The sequence below is a fragment of the Plasmodium vivax genome, chromosome 7 (genome assembly GCF_000002415.2).
Source record: "Plasmodium vivax chromosome 7, whole genome shotgun sequence".
NCBI lineage: Eukaryota > Apicomplexa > Aconoidasida > Haemosporida > Plasmodiidae > Plasmodium > Plasmodium vivax.
The window spans coordinates 175333-192951 of NC_009912.1; the positions used below are offsets into that span (position 1 = coordinate 175333).

The 17619-nt window shown below is 42.3% G+C and overlaps 3 protein-coding genes across 3 annotated transcripts, besides 16 other annotated features; 2 read left to right on the forward strand and 1 right to left on the reverse strand.

The window, feature by feature from the left end:
• Positions 1-10: part of a microsatellite that runs on past the window's edge.
• A 2690-nt stretch (positions 11-2700) lies between these two features.
• Positions 2701-2783: a microsatellite.
• Positions 2784-4604: 1821 nt separating this feature from the next.
• Positions 4605-4658: a microsatellite.
• Positions 4659-4944: 286 nt separating this feature from the next.
• Positions 4945-4993: a microsatellite.
• A 1336-nt stretch (positions 4994-6329) lies between these two features.
• Positions 6330-6359: a microsatellite.
• Positions 6360-6702: 343 nt separating this feature from the next.
• PVX_098715 (hypothetical protein, conserved) lies at positions 6703-7416 on the forward strand (the record flags this gene model as incomplete). Its single annotated transcript, XM_001614543.1, has 1 exon — positions 6703-7416. One exon carries the CDS (start codon positions 6703-6705, stop codon positions 7414-7416), a length of 714 nt encoding a protein of 237 aa, XP_001614593.1.
• Positions 7417-7459: 43 nt separating this feature from the next.
• Positions 7460-7485: a microsatellite.
• A 916-nt stretch (positions 7486-8401) lies between these two features.
• Positions 8402-8442: a microsatellite.
• Positions 8443-9179: 737 nt separating this feature from the next.
• Positions 9180-12689, forward strand: PVX_098720 (hypothetical protein, conserved; the record flags this gene model as incomplete). Its single annotated transcript, XM_001614544.1, has 2 exons — positions 9180-12066; positions 12223-12689. 2 exons carry the CDS (start codon positions 9180-9182, stop codon positions 12687-12689), a joined length of 3354 nt encoding a protein of 1117 aa, XP_001614594.1.
• Positions 10522-10626: a microsatellite.
• Positions 11702-11721: a microsatellite.
• Positions 12690-12725: 36 nt separating the features above from the next.
• Positions 12726-12748: a microsatellite.
• A 94-nt stretch (positions 12749-12842) lies between these two features.
• PVX_098725 (Autophagocytosis associated protein, C-terminal domain containing protein) lies at positions 12843-16855 on the reverse strand (the record flags this gene model as incomplete). The annotated part of the gene is made up of 14 exons (XM_001614545.1): positions 16315-16855; positions 15712-15982; positions 15318-15483; positions 15058-15127; positions 14808-14928; positions 14595-14664; positions 14377-14426; positions 14122-14223; positions 13860-13920; positions 13621-13709; positions 13449-13514; positions 13231-13283; positions 13075-13134; positions 12843-12951 (listed from the first exon to the last, which is right to left on the reverse strand). The coding sequence occupies exons 3-14, from the start codon at positions 15418-15420 to the stop codon at positions 12843-12845; spliced, it is 954 nt and encodes a 317-aa protein (XP_001614595.1). The 5' UTR covers positions 15421-15483; positions 15712-15982; positions 16315-16855.
• Positions 12847-12867: a microsatellite.
• Positions 12894-13055: a microsatellite.
• Positions 13174-13286: a microsatellite.
• Positions 14591-14610: a microsatellite.
• Positions 15873-15926: a microsatellite.
• Positions 16856-17198: 343 nt separating the features above from the next.
• Positions 17199-17377: a microsatellite.
• The last annotated feature ends 242 nt before the right edge of the window (positions 17378-17619 follow it).

The following is a 17619-nucleotide window of genomic DNA, read 5'->3' on the forward strand; positions in this document are numbered from 1 at the left end:
CTTGGATTGGAAGAAACTAAGTTAGAAAGACCCAAATATAATGACAAGAATGTCTCCGCTAGGTATATGTTTCGTCTGTACAGAACTGCAGGTACATGCAAAACGGCTCTACCACATGCACGAGCATGTCTTATTGCACTTGGGTTTTCATATAAAAAGCTTCCCTTCAGCGCAGTTACACTTTTAAAAAATTTGTGTAAATATAAGGAGGTGTACCTTGTTAACGATAGCATGCTTTCCATGTTTAAAAGTTGCCTTACAATGTTTAATGCCTCTACGTGAGTGGCTATTAAAATGCACTGAATACGAAATCCTTTATGTACATCGTCCACTTCTCCTCTTATTGTTTTATCCTTTTTCCCTTTGGTCAGGACGAACCCTTCAATGAGGTTGCAAATCTTCTCTGCAGCCACCCCCTTGGCAACTTCGACCTCCAGTTCCAGGTTCAGACTCTTCTTCACCTTTTTGCACTCGACTGGGTAAAAGGGGGAGGAGAAAAAGAGCAGCAAAAGGGGGATCAGTCATGGGGTTCTCTTCCAGTAAGCAAACATTTCATAATATGCAATCACGAATGGAAGCAGCGCCTGTACAATTACACTCAGACAATCACGCGAAAAAAAAGGAAACACGCTGCTCACTTTCCTCTGCACTTACTGTTACTCGTGTCATGTTTGAAGCTAAAATCGCTGATGTTGTGGCTTAGTTCCTTGACTGAGAGGAGGGGAGGAAAGGGGGGGTCGCATAAAAAGCACACGCAAAACAGTAACAGTGGCGAATAAAGCTAGTTCTACCGGCATGGAAGCAGCAAAAAATAAATGAAAAAATAACGCGCAATAGGCAGGGAACGCTGGAGGGAAGCTCCTCTCTCTGCAGCCGCTATCGCACGGAAGAAAAATCTTAGCCATCTCCTGGCAATTTTTCCAATCGCACAGGTGACAGGTCAGGAAAATGATCTAAGATAGACACACATATTCACGTGTGCAAGTCCCCTCTTGGTTACCAGAAACGGGACTTATTTGATTTCCCTTCTTCTTGAAAACGTAAAAGAATCTATGAAGTTTGTCTGCGGAGTGGAAGAAATAGATATAAAATTGCTCATGTATAACTGCTTCCCAAATGAGAACCCCCCTTTTAAGCAATCTGGAAGGACCGCCATACGTACACTCGCGTAAAACGTGCTAACCAAAAATGCTGGAGGCGAAGTCACTCAGCTTGACGAGCGGCTGAGACTCCTCCATGTAGTAGGGACTCTTGGGTATTTCATCGAAGAAAGATAAAAACAGTTTATTCTTGCTGTTCAACACTTTAAAAACGTTCAGAGGCACGTTATTCTTGGGATTCTTTAAATCTCTAGGCTTGTATGTAGTAAACAAAGGAATTCCCCATACTGATTGTGGCTTTACCAAATGTACGTCATCCCTGGAGAGAAATTTCTTAAAATTTTCAACATAGGGTTCTTTTAAAGCATCAAAAAGGAACAATAAATCGTCACAGAATGTACCCTTTTCCCTATGGGCTATTCTCCTTTCACATAAATGCTTTATATAATCATCAAGACATTTTAAAACATTCGGTTGGGAACCACATTCCTTATTGTAATGCAATTTTAAATCATAAACAGGGCAATTTACAAACACATTATTTGACCTTTCATTTTCTACGATAGTTTTGACAATATTTTTTCGCTCTCCATCTTCCATATTTAAATATAAATTTTTCAAAGCAGATGTTGGTGTTCCCACAGAACTTAGGTATATTTTATATTCCGCTTGGTTCAACTGAAAGGAGAGATTCCCTCCCTTGTCCTTCTGCTTAATGTTTGTCTCTATGAGAGGTGGCAAAACGCAGTACTTGTGGAATTCTTTAATCGGAAAGGATGTGTACTTTGCAACGGGTTCTATATTTTGAAAGGTGTAGGAAAAATATACCCTCTGCTCTTTATCCAAAAATTTCATCAATTCGTTTATATCTGGCTCTTCATATTTCCTTAAGAACTCGGATACCCATGATCTGTTGATGCATGACCAATAGCTGTGCGACTTATTGTTTTTCAAATTTCTTGGGATGCTGAATGGCACCGACAGGTAATGTTCTATGAACCAGTAAAACTGCTCCGGCTCCCCGACAAAGTCGAGGAAGGCCTGGTGCGCCGGGGCGGGGGGGAAAGAAGCAGGTACGCTCGTGTGTTATTGCAGAGGTGAGCACGCATGAGGAGATACTCACACATGTGTGGCATGCGTGGTGTGCACTCTCCACATTGCCATGCGCGCAAGTGATGAAGCGAGCGCTCGAAAAAGGTTTTCACAAAGGGCAGACACTTTCGCTAATATTTCATCAACACGCTGAGCACACATCCCGCCAACTGTCCATTTTCTGCAGAAGGCAAAATTGCACCTTCGCCTCTCCCCACCGAAGCTCATCTCGCGCAGTGCACTCAACGTATGCCCCTTTGGCAGATGCTCTCAGAGAAGATTTCCCCTTCGTTTGGGGAGAAAGTCATAAGCGCTTTTCTAAATGGGCGTTTCTCCAAAATGTGAGGACTCTTTACACACTGTATGCACTAGAGCAGATACTATTGCAGCGCCGTATTCACGCGAAAAGGCCTACATTGCTGAGACTCTTTCAGTGTCACTCTTTCCACCCTTTTTGCTCTTTCCACCTTTCCACCTTTCCGCTCACTCCACTCTCTCCACCCTGTCCACCCCTTTCCGTTTCAAACTCCTCCTGCTTACATTCGGATCGGGCCCATTATCTCTAAGGTTGTAATACGCCGCCAAGTTGCATTGTAAAAGATTCTTTAACTTTTTGTTCACAAATCCGCTGAAATATTCTCTCCCTAGCACTTGGGGAAAAAAAAAAAAAAAAAAAAAAAAAGGAGCATGTTGTGCACCGCAGAATAATCCATTATCGTGCGAGAGCATGAGAAAACTGTGAGCCTATGCGTGCATATTTACAAAGGCACACGCGCGTTGCCCCAAACGTTGCTCTGCTGATCTCTCATATTCGTGTGCTTTACCCTGAACAGATGAAAGCGTTACCAGACAAGTTATAAAAAGTGTAACAAAGAGCTTGCTTCGCATATTTCTTTTTTTTTTATTGCATCCTGGAAGAGGGAAAAAAAAAAAAAAAAAAGATGATGATAATAATGAGGTAATAGTTAGGCAATAGTGAGGATAGCAACTGCGTAAATAAAAGATGGAGCGGGAGGCATAGCCGCAGAGTAACAGCGCAATGCAGGCCAAATAAAAAAGGGCGCGTATTCATTTACCTAATTTAATTATTTGGTACTATTTTTAATGCATAACGCGCGTTAGAAAAATTGTCTAACTTTGGTTTTTCCTCTCCCTATTTTGTGTGCTATTTCTTTTTTTAAATATTTTTTTTTCCGATCTGTGTTTCTTTTACAACTCTTTGCAGTTACGGTGTTAACTTTCCCAAATACTAAAACTTGCTGTGCTGTTTCGTTTGGTTGTACTTTTTATTTTAAAACTAAAAAAATCACTTGTTAAAAAATTAAAGCATTCATAGTACAAAGGCAGTTTCACATTATAACCAAAAATGTAAAGGATAAAAATGTGTACACATATATGTACACATACATGCACATGTTATTTAAAAAATTTGCTAAGGGGGCAAATCTTTTGCATATTGTTTCGCAGTGGACTCTCTTAAAGCAAAAAAGTGCAAACGGAAGTGTACTATGTGTTTTTTAACTAACTTTTTTGTTATTGTGTGAAACGAAAAACTCAAATCTTAAAACCTAAAAGTGTAAACGCATATGTGCACTTTTCCTGCCATTGCGCAATGTGAAGTTTACTTTGTGCTACATCGCCATTATATTGTCATAATGCCATTTTATCAATATTGATATTATTTTATTTTTTTTTTTTATTTTTTTTTTTATTTTTTTTTATTTTTTCCTAGGAACGTTAACCTTTTCGTGGATATTAACAGAAATACACGTGGCGCAAATGTATCGCTAAACCATTTTTATTTTTTTATTTTATTTTTTTATTTTATTTTTTATTTTTTTTTGATTAGATTATTTCAATGAACTTTTTTTTTTTGACTTTTCCTACCATTCATACGGGTATATGCGCATACCTTTAAGACAACCACATTAAAGGTTGCACCTTCCGCTTCAACAGGCAACGTATGCAATATATGTGCACCATGCACATATGTACAATGTGCGCATATGCATATGGACATCCTGTAATGTTTGTTCCAAATGAGAGCTAATAAAAAAAAATTCATTGTTTAGTTTAATACGTTAAAAATGCCCGCTTGTTTTCGCAATTACCCATATAATTGCAATTTTGTAAAAAAAAAAAAAAAAAAAATTAAATAATAATTTATAATGCACCATTATGCACCCTTGTGAAATTTGCAATAATTAAGAGAACGCTTCCCAAAAAAAAAAAAAAAAAAAAAAAAAAAAATCAGTGTAAACGGGTTGTTCTGTACATATGTGTATAATACATTGGTTTATATGCGTAACCGTTTGCGCGGCCATTCAATGACGTGCACCCCGTTTAAGCGCGGAACTGTTTGTGCTTACAACGTGTTGAGGGGGAATTGCGTAAAGTGCCTCACGGGTGGGGGGTGACAGGTGGCAGTCACCACTTGCCAGACTGGCTGGCTAACAAATTGACAGGTCGAGCGGTTGAAAAAAAACTGCCTTTATAAAAAAAAAAAAAAAACGTGCACGGTCTTTTGCGCAACGCGCGTACACCATTTTGTGTGTCACCGAGGAAAGAGTTGCCAAATTTTTCATTTTCTGTTTTTCATAGAATGAATTAATTCGAACCAGCACTTAAGAGAAAATGACTTGCGTTCCTATTCACCACTTACGCCATTTGTACTTGTTCATTTTGTCCGTTTGGCCAATTTTGTAGAAAGACACACGACGAAAGTCACCGCTTCGCCGCGCCCCCGATTTGACTTCATTTCATTTTACCTCATTTTTAACTTACTATATTTTAACTGATTTTATTTTAACTGATTTTTACCTCATTTTATTTTACCTCATTTTATTTTACCTCATTTTATTTTACCTCATTTTATTTTACCTCATTTATTCTACCTTATTTTACTTCACCCTATTTTGCTTCACCTCATTTTGCTTCACCCCATTTTGCCCCCCCTCACTCAACGCTAAACCTCCCAGCATTAGAGTCGCCAAAAAAGACAAATTAAAGCAACCCGTTTGCAAAAATTGAGGCACGCGGCTACCCCTTCTCATCCCATAATTAACGAAATTCAATTGTGACATTTGCCATTTCCTCCAACCATTTATTTAATTTAACAAGACGACATTAAATGTAGTCATTTCAAATTAAAATTGTTCTAATGCGATTCAGCCACCATGTGTAATGTACACACGTGCGTTCCCTTTTTACCCTTTTCATTTTACCCCAAAGAGTGAACATATGCAAGTTGCACGCTCTTCATTTGGCAAACTTTAATTAATTTTCATCTCCTTTTTTTAACACCCCTTTCGTTAGTAATTTTTCATTTCGGCAAGTTTATTCATTTTTTCCATCCCCCTTCCTGCGCTGCTGCGGTGTTGCCTTTACCGCGCAGTGCCCATTGTCCCGTGCCCCTCTTGCTTAAGAATAGCAAAAAAAGCGCCCTCCATATGATCACTCAGGGCTATTAAACCCCGCTTACCCATTTTTGTCTGCTTTTAAAAACTCCTCCCACGTTACATATGTCCCGCGCGCAACACATGTCCTTCTCCCCATTTTGCTAATTAACATTCCCTGTGCGTGGAAAAATGGCCTTAATTTTGCTAATGCCGCTATTCCTGTTTATCTTTCATTAGTTTCCCTTTTCTCGTTGCCTTCTCATACCATTTCATTTGCGCTAATTTTGCGTATTCGCGCATTTGCGCATTTTGCAAAAAGGTGAACGCACCTTTTTTTTTTTTTTTTTTTACGCATGCTTTGTGTAACTTTACCCATTAAAAAAAAAAAAAAAAAAAAGCGTTAATCTTGTAACGCATATGCATACGCAACGCATGCCCATACAACCGTTTTAATTTTCTTTGAATTCGCTTTAGGCTGAACTGATTAATTAGATAATTAGCCCGCTTCAGTTACTATGAGCGTATGTGTACGTATGCATACACGTATGCGCACATTTTTTCGTCCACTTTTGCGATGATGAGATTGGCAGCACGAATTTTTAACGCATGCTAATTCCCGTTCGCATTTTTTTTTTTTTTTTTTTTTTACACACCAAGAGTGCCTGAGTAGGTGCATTCAGTATGCGCGCGCTCGACGAAAGAACAACCCCATTAGTTGCGCGCAAATCTTTTTGTTTTATATATCTGCTACGTAGTTATCATATAAAATAAGAAGACACTTATGCCCTTTTGCGAGTAGCCCTTTTGCGTTTCGTGCGTCTTAGCGTAAAAAAAGGGGAAACTCAGCTGAGCAGGAAAAAGAGGAAAAAAAAAAAAAAACACACTCGCACGCAAGCATACACATGTGCGCGGCCCAAAATAGCACAACACGCAAGCATACACATGTGCGCAACCCAAAATAATACAGCACGAAAGCATACACATGTGCACAGCCCGCCATACCACCCCCAACCGCGCAGTGCCCCCCCGTCAATCCATTTATTCCACGGTGCCCCCCCCGACGTCGCGTCCCCCTCCCAAACTGCTCCTTTTTCACAACAAAAATTATTATAATGTATGACCTAGGAAATAAGCACAAATTTGATGTGAAAAAATGCATAAAGAAATATAGAGTGTGCATAATTTTACACGTGCTCCTAGCTGGGCTGCAGTTACTGACGCCGCGCCCCTTCCTGTTTATATCCCACCTGTTGGTAGCTGTCATAGGGATCGACTGCTTCTGCTCCTACTTGACGTTTAAGTACTTCTGCTTCACAGTGGTAAATATGATATGCGGGATTAGCGACTTTATATGGCTACTCTTTAAGTGTATAGGCAAAAATCGGTTTAAGTGGCTAGACCCCCAGCACTACTGGAAGATAATTAACGTTGACAATATCTTTTTGGAGTTCTTCTCAACTGCGTTACACTACGTGTTTGAAGAGAAAAAACCGGATGTCTCGGCTCAAAATGTGCACAAGAAATATGAGTATATTAAAAACTTCTTTAAATTATTACCAGTTCAGAAGAAAACATATGCATGGAAAATTTACATAGAGTTATTCATTATCCTCGTTGGCATTTTCTTATATTTTATTGGCTCATATATCAGTTGGCAGCTCTACAAGTACACGTTAAATTACAACCAAAATGATTTATTGTTAAGCAAATACCATTATGGTACCTTCCATGAAGAAAACAGTAAAAACTCGCCTACCACGCAGAGTGAATTTATTCCCTTCATTGGACAGCCGTACCGAATATCAGATTTTTTGGAGAAAAATTAGCGCCTCCTCCGAGTAATTTTGCAGCTCCACGTATTTCTGCGTATGTGGGGCACTCCTGAGGAAATTCCTCCAACGTATCATAAAATTAACCCCCTTTTTTGTGAGTCTCCCAGACAAATGTGTGCATTTCCATCCCTTTTGCTTCTTCCCGCCCCTCTCGCTTCTCCACCCGTAAAATGTTTCCACCGCTCGTGTGTCAAATGGGCGCCCCTTGTGACCGTCGCCCACTTGTTTTCGTTTATCCCTTTGATATAACCACCACGCGGGTGCGCACACAGGGGCAACCATTCAATGCGTCCACCTCCCTCCCATTTTGCACATAATATTATATGTTAACTGCAAAGATGGGAAAGCCACGTGTACATTCGTGTGCTCACTGTGAGGTCATCCCCGCGATATGTACACCTCGTCAGTTGCTTACTTCCTTCTGCACAGTTACCTCATTGTTACTCTGTCGAAGCAGCGTCCTCCTACTGCACATGACCAACACGTCTTTAGCTTTCCTTTAGCTTTCCTCTAGCTTTCTTTTAATTTTTGTTTAAAATATGTTTATATTTAGAAGAACAATTTTGAAAAAAACTTCCTCACGCTTGGGCGGCGTTGAGCGGCGTTTCCAAGTTAACACTCCCCCGTGGGGGGGGAACTCTCCCTAATTAAAGGGTAAAAAGAGACCTACTTTTTTCTTTGCAAAAAAGAGCAATCGTGAAATTGCGCAGCCCACAGGGGGAGAAGCGTTGCGGTGAAACAGAAGGAAGAGATGCCGCTTTTTTCGCCCCCTCCCCCTAAGAGTAAAAGTCACCAAAAGGTTCGTCTGCCAAGAAGCACGCAACGCATTTGCGCAGAGTCCCCCTTAACAGCTAATCACAGCGAAACGGTGCAGCGGCCTGCATCTTCGGGTGATTCAAAATACACACATGTGTAGAAAATTTATTCAGACATATGTAAGTCTACCATCCGAACTGCTTAAAAGATTCATCAGCCATTTTTTTTATTTTCCTGCCCCTCGATTTGTACTACGTTAATATCGCGCCCCTTCCAAAATGGAGAAAAAAAAAAAAAAAAAAACATCCATTGCGCATATTGCCGTGGATTTATTTTTCTCCGTATATATAGACAAAGAAAAAAAAAAAAAATTGCAGTTTAGAGAGAGTCTTAAAAGATGCTCCGTTTTTTTCTTCCTTTCTCCATTTTGTAAATGTGTGAGAAACGCTTCCCCAACTTCTCCCCCCCTAAGAGCGACTACATTTTGCTCGCTTCGATTCGCGGCTAAAATGAGGCCTAATCCCTCATGAGGGCATACACACGCGTTCAAATGTACACTTATGCGCGTAGGTAGGCACATGTAGACATACGTGCACTGCTGCACCTCCCGCGCAGCGCCAATTTGTCCTGCTTTCTGGTCAATCTTAATTCGATATGATCGCGCTCTGTGAAGGGCCTACTACATATGCACGACGCTGAAGAGACCCATTTGTAATCGTAAAGAAAGCGCATTTTGTTTTTTTGGGAGTCTTCCCTTTTCTGCCTTCCGTCGCCCTCTCTTTGGTGATGTAGTGCCGCATATGGACCTGCGAACCGCGTGGCAATCGGGCGAGCGTAGTTGTGCCTGCGTCCCCATTGCCACGGGGTGCATCTGAGAAAGAAACAACCTAAAACAAGTGACGCAAAAAATCTTACGCAACGTGTGCGCCCACAAAAGGAACATTTAAGTCATCATCAAACCCCCCATTCCGTGATCCCCCAAACGAACAAAGCGGCGAACCATGCAGAACGAACACACGTTGGACGAACCGATAACGCTAAAGTTCTGCTACGGGATTAACGAATCGTTTAGCAGTGTGCACGTGATAAGGAAGAGAGAACAGGGAGGAGACGCCGCGGGGGGAGAGGGAGATCCCCTCATTGTCTACACCTCGGATAACAATATCGTCATAGTGGATGAAAAGAAGCAGCTACTCTTTAGGGGCCATTTTAACAAAATTTCAAAATTGATCAAAAGTTGTAACAATGAATTTATCGTTTCTTGCGACAAGGGGAGGGACTCCTTCATCATTTTGTGGAGGCTAAGCCAGAACTGCTTAGTTCCGGTTAAGAAGTTTTTTTTCCACAGTTCGCATGACCCCTCAGGGAAGCGTGAGCCGAAGGAGAGCATCGACGGGGAGGCATTCCACAGGAGGGGCGGTCCTCACCAGGCGAGCAGCCCGAGTGCAGAAAACCAGGAAGGAGTGAACGATGCACAGGACAACCCCATCGAAGCAGACAAGGTAGGCTACGAATGCGTGGACATAAGCTTTGACAACAGGTACATATGCGCCCTGACGGAGAGGCAGCTCTACGCTAAGGGTAGCCAAAGGAGCTCACAGGGGGAGGCAATCCAGAGTAGTAACAACGGGAGGAGCAGCGTTAACTCCGTTTTTTACCAAGAAATCGTCATTTTCGACACAAACGGAGGGGAGGACCACATCGTGTGCAGAGACAAAATATATGGGAAGGATGCCCAAGAGAAAATTCGCTTCAATAAAAAATACGAAATCATCTCCAATAGCAAATCGAAGTTATACGTTTACAATTTTGTGAAGAAGGGAAGAACGATTAGCCATTACAGTCCTTCCCTATACAAGAGCAACATACTAAATGAGCGTTTTATATTCACCGAGACGTCCTTTGTGGATAACTCCACCATGCTGTTGACGGGCACGACAAATGGATACCTCATTGTCTGGGACTACAGTTCGATTTTCTTAAGCAAAACGAAACAGACTGTTAAACAGAGGGAATATCAAAAGTACCTAGAAATTAGAAAAGACATCCCAATAAACATTGTGCAGAGTTATGGAATTTATGTCATTTTAGGACTCAGCGATGGGAGCGTCCAGGTGTTTGATAAGGACCTCAAATGTTACGCATGGTTTGAGGATATCCATGTGGGGAAAATTAAATCCATATCTTTTGAGCTCTCCAATTTTGAGGAGGACTTCTTTGCATGGAACTCCTTCATCATATTCACTGAGAAGAATGTTATTAAGAGGATACACCCCTCCAGTTTTAACGACTGGGGGAGCGCTACCCAGTGGGATGACATGCAAGGTGGGCAGCTACAAACAGGGGGGAAACACACCAGGGGGGATTTCACCAAAAAGGGACTCCAACAGGAAGGTCCTACACCAAATGGTGCTAACAACTCACTGGAGAAGAAGCCCCTCGAAGGGAACAAAACGCTGCTCCACTTCGACAGCTCCTGCATCAGCTGCATATGCACCAACCCAACTAGCCAAAAAAACGTCATATACATCGGGAACGAAAACGGCCTGATCGAAATCTTCGACTTTGACAAAAACGTAAAAGTGCACACAATTTGTTTAGCCTCCAAAGAAATCGTCTCTATGGTTTTCAGCAACGGAGGGGATATACTCTGCGTGGGATGCAAGTGCGGGTTCATTCAGCTGATCAAAACGGACAATTTGGAAACGTTTTTCTCGAGCAAAGATATGAAATACCAGGTAACATACCTGTACTTCAGTGAGGATGACAAGATCCTCATTTCGTCTTCTAGAAATGCTAATATGATCATTTATAAAAATGAAAATTGTGCCAATCCCTTTGAGTGGAAGTTTGCCTACAGAATTGTTAACAGTAATAATATCACATTCACCGATTTGAACATCGTCAAGGAGATTCACAAAAAGAATCTTTACATCATTGTGGGCATAACGGACAACAGGTACATCATCTTCTATCATTACGACTTCCTCCAAAATAATGTCTCCATTTCGTATTTGCCCATAGAACAGATCTACGCCCCAACGTGCCTTTCGCAAAATCTGTGCTTCTACGATAGACAAGTGTTATGCATCTGCAATGAAGCCTCCAAAATCCGCTTCTTCGACTTGGAGACCAAAAAAATCGTCAAAACGGTTCACCTCCCATTTAGGGAGAAAAACGTGAAGAAGTTTTTGCCCCTCACGGGTTATGGGGAAGACGCTACTGTCACCCATGCCGCGAATAATAAACCAACCAAACCAGATACACAAAAACTGGAAAAAAACCACATCTTCCTCTTTGTCCTCAACGAAAAAATGATCGTGTTTACTCAAACCCCGATAGACGCAAACTGCTTCAGGTACATCGGGGGGATTGTCTCCAGTGGGGCCATACAAAATGTCATTTCGAAAAATCAAAACATGTTCATACTCAGTAACAACAAAATATTTTACTATCGTATTAACACTCACGTGTTGAAAAAAAATATAGAAGTCCAAAGTAACACTCTGCAAAATTTTATCGAGCAAATTGGAGGCAAGAACAGCAACATGTACAATCAAATTATGGACTCCTTCTACTACTGTGAAATTCAAAAAAAAAAATTTCAACAAAAAAAAGAAAAACATGACATCAAAAAATTGCTCAACATTTTGTCCATTGAGTATATTTTCGCCTCCATCAATGTGTTCCTATCCAAATTTGAAATTCAGAACATAATACAGGAGTACCACTTTTACTATAAGTACGTGCTTCCACTGCTGACGGAGGGCGGCGCTCCCGTCGGCGAATCGCTTTCCATGGCGGACGGTGTCACGCTGGTGAATTACAAGTCGGACGACGACCTCCTCCTGCAAAACGTTTTTTTTGTTCGGCCTCCGGGGTGCTCGGGTAAGCCAGATCGCAGCTGGGACGGCGATACACATGGCACAGCAGCGTATGTCGCGCAGCATTACATATGTCCCACGCGCATCCGGAAAAGTGCCTAAACGTGACGTCCACCCCACGCGCGGATACCTCCTCACCGCCCCGCTTCCCCCATCGCAGATACCCGGGCACATTCTGACAAAGAGCCCCTCAGCGAAAGTCGCGCAGACCTCAATTCCAGTCAACAAAAGAAAAGGGACAAAAACGAGGGCGGCAAAAACGAGGAAGATAGCCAAAGCGAAGCAAAGCCAGGCGGCACAGACAACACCCCCGAGGGGGACATCACAAAGGACTGCGAAAATATATACTTCAACATCAACGCGTTTATTTACACCTACTTCAATTTCGCAACGGAGGAGGAGACAAATTTGGACCAATTGATACGAGACATAGGAAATTACTACAAAGATAGCAATAAAAAGAAAAAAATCTCCTGCAGCGATTTTTTCCAGATGCTGGAAAATCACGGAGAAACCATGGACCAAAATGAGTTCCAAAGAATTTTTCAAATTTTTACAAAAAGTGAGGAGTTCCTCGACGGTGCCGATATGTTCGACTTGGATTTGTTGAAGGATTTACTCCAGTAGGTCGTCCACTGGGTCGTAAAAATAGGAGGCGCTCAACCGCCAGCGGTGAACGGTGAACGTGAGCGGCCAAGCACACACTGGCCACACATCCATATAAATATACATGTGTGTGTTTTTCTTTTGGGCTGCTTCTACCCTCCGGCCGTTTCACCCCTACTGCCTGTCATCCCTCGGGAGCTCTACATCCGTTGTAAAGTCATACTCGATCGTCGGTATCACCCCAGAGACAAACTTCAAAAGAAATAGGAGGTACAGATCATGCCTTCGAAAAAGAGGGAGGCACAATTGCCGCATTTTTAATAATCTCCCACTTCTTCATGTGTGTATATATAGACATGCATTTCAATTTCGCAGTACAGAAAGGCACACCTGGGGGTGTACTTACCTCGGTTCCTTTCCCTCGCTCATCCAATTTTTTACAATATTTAACATCGCTTCGGCGTGTCTGCAAAGGGGGGGGGTGCAAAATATGGTCCAAAGGATGAACACAAAAAAGGGGTGGGAAAAAAAACGATTCATTTTTTGGGACTTCCCAACATACCTGCACGGGTGGATAGATGCAGTCATCACGCCTGTGCACGGGTGGGGGTCGTACTGCCAAAAAAATTATTAAAAAAAATTGCCCCAATGTACATATGTAGCAAGTGCACCGACATGAAAACGGTAAAAAAAAAAAAAAGAGGCTTCCCATTTCTAGCAGCACAAAAAAATTATTTGCAAATATCTGTTTAGGTATTCGTCTTTCCCACTCACGGTAACCGTCTCGTAACTGTACTCTGCAGAGATGTCTTCGAAAATTTCCTCCGATTTTAGCGGGTGCCCATTCTGCGATGGAGGGCGGGGAACGGCAAGTTCGGGGGCATTACCGCAAAAAAGGCGCAACAAAAAAGGCGCGACAAAAATGTGGAAGGAGAGCTAGCCGCCCACTCACCTCGTCATATCCAAACAGCCATATGCGAGGAGTTTCATAATACTTGTCGTACGTTATGCTGACATCGTACGTGCGTATTTTCATAACGTCTGCGTGGTGGGGCGGTGGAGTGGGAAAACGGGTTGGTGCACAGGGGAGTGATTCACAATGGGGGGGGCACTTATTTCTTCCCTCCTTTTCCGCGCCTTTATGTAGACACACGCACGGATTTATTTCCAAGTGAATCCTCTTAACATTACTTTCATTCTGTCCACCGTACGAGTAAAGACCTGCGTGGTTCAGCGCGGCTGGGTCATCTTCCTGTGGGGAGAAAAAAAATGCATAGCTATGAGGCTTGGGAGGAAACAAATGAAGTTTTCCCAGAAGGGGTAGCAGCGGGAGGGGTAGCAACGAAAGGGATAGCAACAGAAGGGGTAGCAACAGAAGTGGTAGTAACAGACGGGGTAGCAACGGGAGGGGTATATATATAGTTGCCCTATCCACTCTCCCATATTAGTAAACCTTAATGAGGTCAAAGTTTGGGTCAAAGTGTGCCTCAAAGTTCTGTATGTCAATGGCTTCGTCGTCCTCTTCCTCCGAGGCATCCTCGTTGTGGTTATGCGCCTGGGGAGGAGGGAGAAAAAGTCGCATGGGGGGAGGGGTGTCTACATTGGGATTCTTTTCTTTTTTCTTTTTTTTCCATAGTTTCGTAGGCCATTATATACCACGTTGTTACTCTGCTGCCCATTTGCTGCCTTCCCCTTTCTCTGTTCTTACCTTTTCCTCTCGGGGCACACTTCTGGGGGGGGGCTCCAAGTGACGCATGTCTGAAAAAGGTGAAGAGTTAAATTTGTCCGTCGGGGGGATGCAGGAATGGGGGCTAAATATCGGTGATGCTCCTCCACTTGAGTAAACACTGCGCAGACATAACATGTGCATACGTGTCGATTTTTTCTTTTTTTTTTTTTTTTTCCTTTGCCATCTCCATTCGTTACATTCATCTATGTCAGTGGCGTTGTTCTCCTCTTCGTAGCTTGGAAGCAGCCAATCGTTCTCAACAGTTTTCTTAAAAAAGACGATCGAAGAAAAAGCGAATGTAGTTCATTCGCAAAGGAAAGGAAAAATCGCATTATCTGATTGTGTAAGATTAATCCGAACCGCACACACACAAACGTGCAGATTTCTCCTTTTATAACTCCCAAATTTACCACATCGCGCATGATATAACTCAAGTCCTTAATTCTTTGCTTGCACGCTACATTTTTCGTTAAGAGGAATTGCTTCCCCTCAGGTAGATGGGGAACTCTCCGATTTGTGTCTACATCTTGCCTATAAAAAAAAAAAAGTGCGCACAGATGGGACGTTGGATTAGCGCATCTCCCCCTTTTCGTCGCTGCTGGGAAGTAGCGCTGGTTATCCCAATCGGTTCAATTTTTCACTTAAAATTTTTTATTTTACCATTCCCATGTTCTAAACTTGTGCACGAGAAAATCCCCCGCGTCTACAAACTCCGCTGGGGTTAGTGTCCCTAAAAATGGGTTGCACAAGGGGGGTGAAAAAAATGGCCTCACGTGAAGGAAGTACCCCTTGGGGACTTTTTTTTTCTCCCATTTTGCATTTCGTGTGCTCCACGTCATCTTAATGGCGAAGCGATGGTCCCTCAGAAAGACATCACCCCATGACTGTTCACGCATCGAAAGACCCCAAACCAGGATTACCATTTTTAACAAATGAAGACGAATTTGTGATTGGCTTAAAATATGAGTACACCTTTCGATATGTATCTCCTATCTTATGCTTTACATTTATTGGTTCGCTCATTCCAGGATGGTTGGGTGGAAAAAATGTGGTCTTTTTGTAAAGCGGCCCTTCGCACTAAAGCCCCTGTTTGGGGGGGGGGGGGAAAAAGAGAACAGGCGCAAAATGGAGAGCAGTTGAAGGGCAAATTAAGGGGAGACAGCCGAATGGGATTTTTTTCCAGCCACATCCTCATACAGCTATTTTTTTCCCCCTTTTCTGCGCTGTTTTGGTCAGCACAGGAGGCACAATTTCGTGTCATAAAAGTGGACGATAAGGTGAAAAAATCGAGCCACGCACGCCAAGTTGTAATACCTGCTGTTCTTACAGAATTTCTTCTCCCCCTTAATTGGTGTTAAAAAAAAAAAAAAAAAGGGGAAAGAAAATCCTGTTGCCAATACGCTATGAATATGGCTACAAATCTTTACAACGCCGCGTGTTATGACAGAATATCTCAGGTGCTACGTTTTTGTAAGGTGAGGCAATGTGCCCGACATGAATATCAATTTTTACGAAATTATTTTCCGCGGCGTAGTTCAGCTTATGCTTATTTGAGGCGAGTTACAAAAAGGGGGCCGCAAATCGTCTAAGAGGGAAAACGGTTTAAAGGGGTAATTTCAAAAAGGGAAGTTGCGAATGGGATGGCGACTAAATGGGATGCTCAAAAGGGGTGTGCGGTTCCCTAGCACGGTTGCCAGATCGTTTTTTTGAGTTCCTTTTTTTAAGTTCCTCCGTAGGCTCTCTATGAACTCCATGAAGAGCGACCCTTCAAGAGAAGCATGCGCAGGGAGATTTCCCCAAATCGACCAACTGCTCCGCAACCCCACACATATACGCTAAAATGCAAAACTGTGCGTGTCCTCCAAGAATGTGTATTTTAAGCATTGCACCTCGCAGGGGAGCTTCTTATCCTCTTACCGATTTGTGTAGCTTACAATGGGGCACGGATGACACACCCACGTCACTTAACCAGCATAGCAAAACGTAATCGCAGTGTTATTGCCATTCAGTGTGGCATTATTATGGCCATTGGTGCGGTGAGGGCAGCGCGTCACCATAATAAAAATGGACCAAGGAAATGATATTTTGTGCTATAGTTACAAATTTATAAGAAAAAAAATACAAAAAAATTCACGTTTTTTCAGCATACATGTTCATGCATGCGTTGAAAGCATGTCGATTGAAATAGCATTTCGTGCCTTTTGCGTGGCCCTTTTTACCCTACTCTTTTAAATTTGAAGTTTCCCCATTTGGGTGCCTTTACGCGGTGTCGCGCTATCTCTTTTCATTCTTTCGGCAAAAATATAGCTTATATCTTATATATAACGCCGCGCCCTTTCGTTGACTTTTCCCAGTCCTACTTCAATTCGTTCGCGTAGGTACATCTCCTTTGCGAATGCATTGCCTTTCGCCAAATGAGCACATCGCAAGGGTGAGCTATGAACATATATGCGTATGCGTGTTGCGCTTATTTCCTCAATGGCGAAGCATTTGTGATTTCGTAATTTCGTGATTTTTTTCACCGTGCAAGCGTCATACCTCTTCGCAACGGAACGGTGAATAAAACGGGGGGGCGTTCCAACATGGGAGCAAAAAAAAAAAAAAAAAATAACGCTTCCACGCTTCAACGCAGAAACCCGCTTAAAGAAAAAAGAGGACATAAAATTATTTTTGAGAAGCACGTCGCGATAGCTTCAAGTTCGCAAGTCACTGTGGCGCCGCTCGTCCCACTCAAACGATGCAATAACGCATATTACATACGCGTATAAATTGTTTACCTTATTTGAGTATATACCCATTTATGTACGCTGAGCAGCTGGCATATCATTTGCCAACATATAATTCGCGACATTCAATTGTACTTGATGAAGTCGCTTTTTTTTTTTTTTTCGCATAAAAGTATATTTTTTTAAATATGATATGAAAAAAAATACTTATGCGAGTTTGCCCAAGCCATACAAGATTGCCATTTGAAAGTTTTTTTTTTAAATTACGAAATCGCTTCTTTTAAGGGATACGCGGAAAGGAAAAGTAAACTGAACAAAAGTAGCGCCGAAATAGCGCCAAAGTAGTGACAACTTAAGCTATTTGAACTGAGCTGAATGCAGGGGAAGAACGTGGCAGTGGCATGCGGAGGCAAACGAGCTGAAGCAGAAACAGAATAAAACTACGTATTGGGAAAATGCAAAATTGTGAAGTCACGGTGAAGGGACGTGCTGCGTT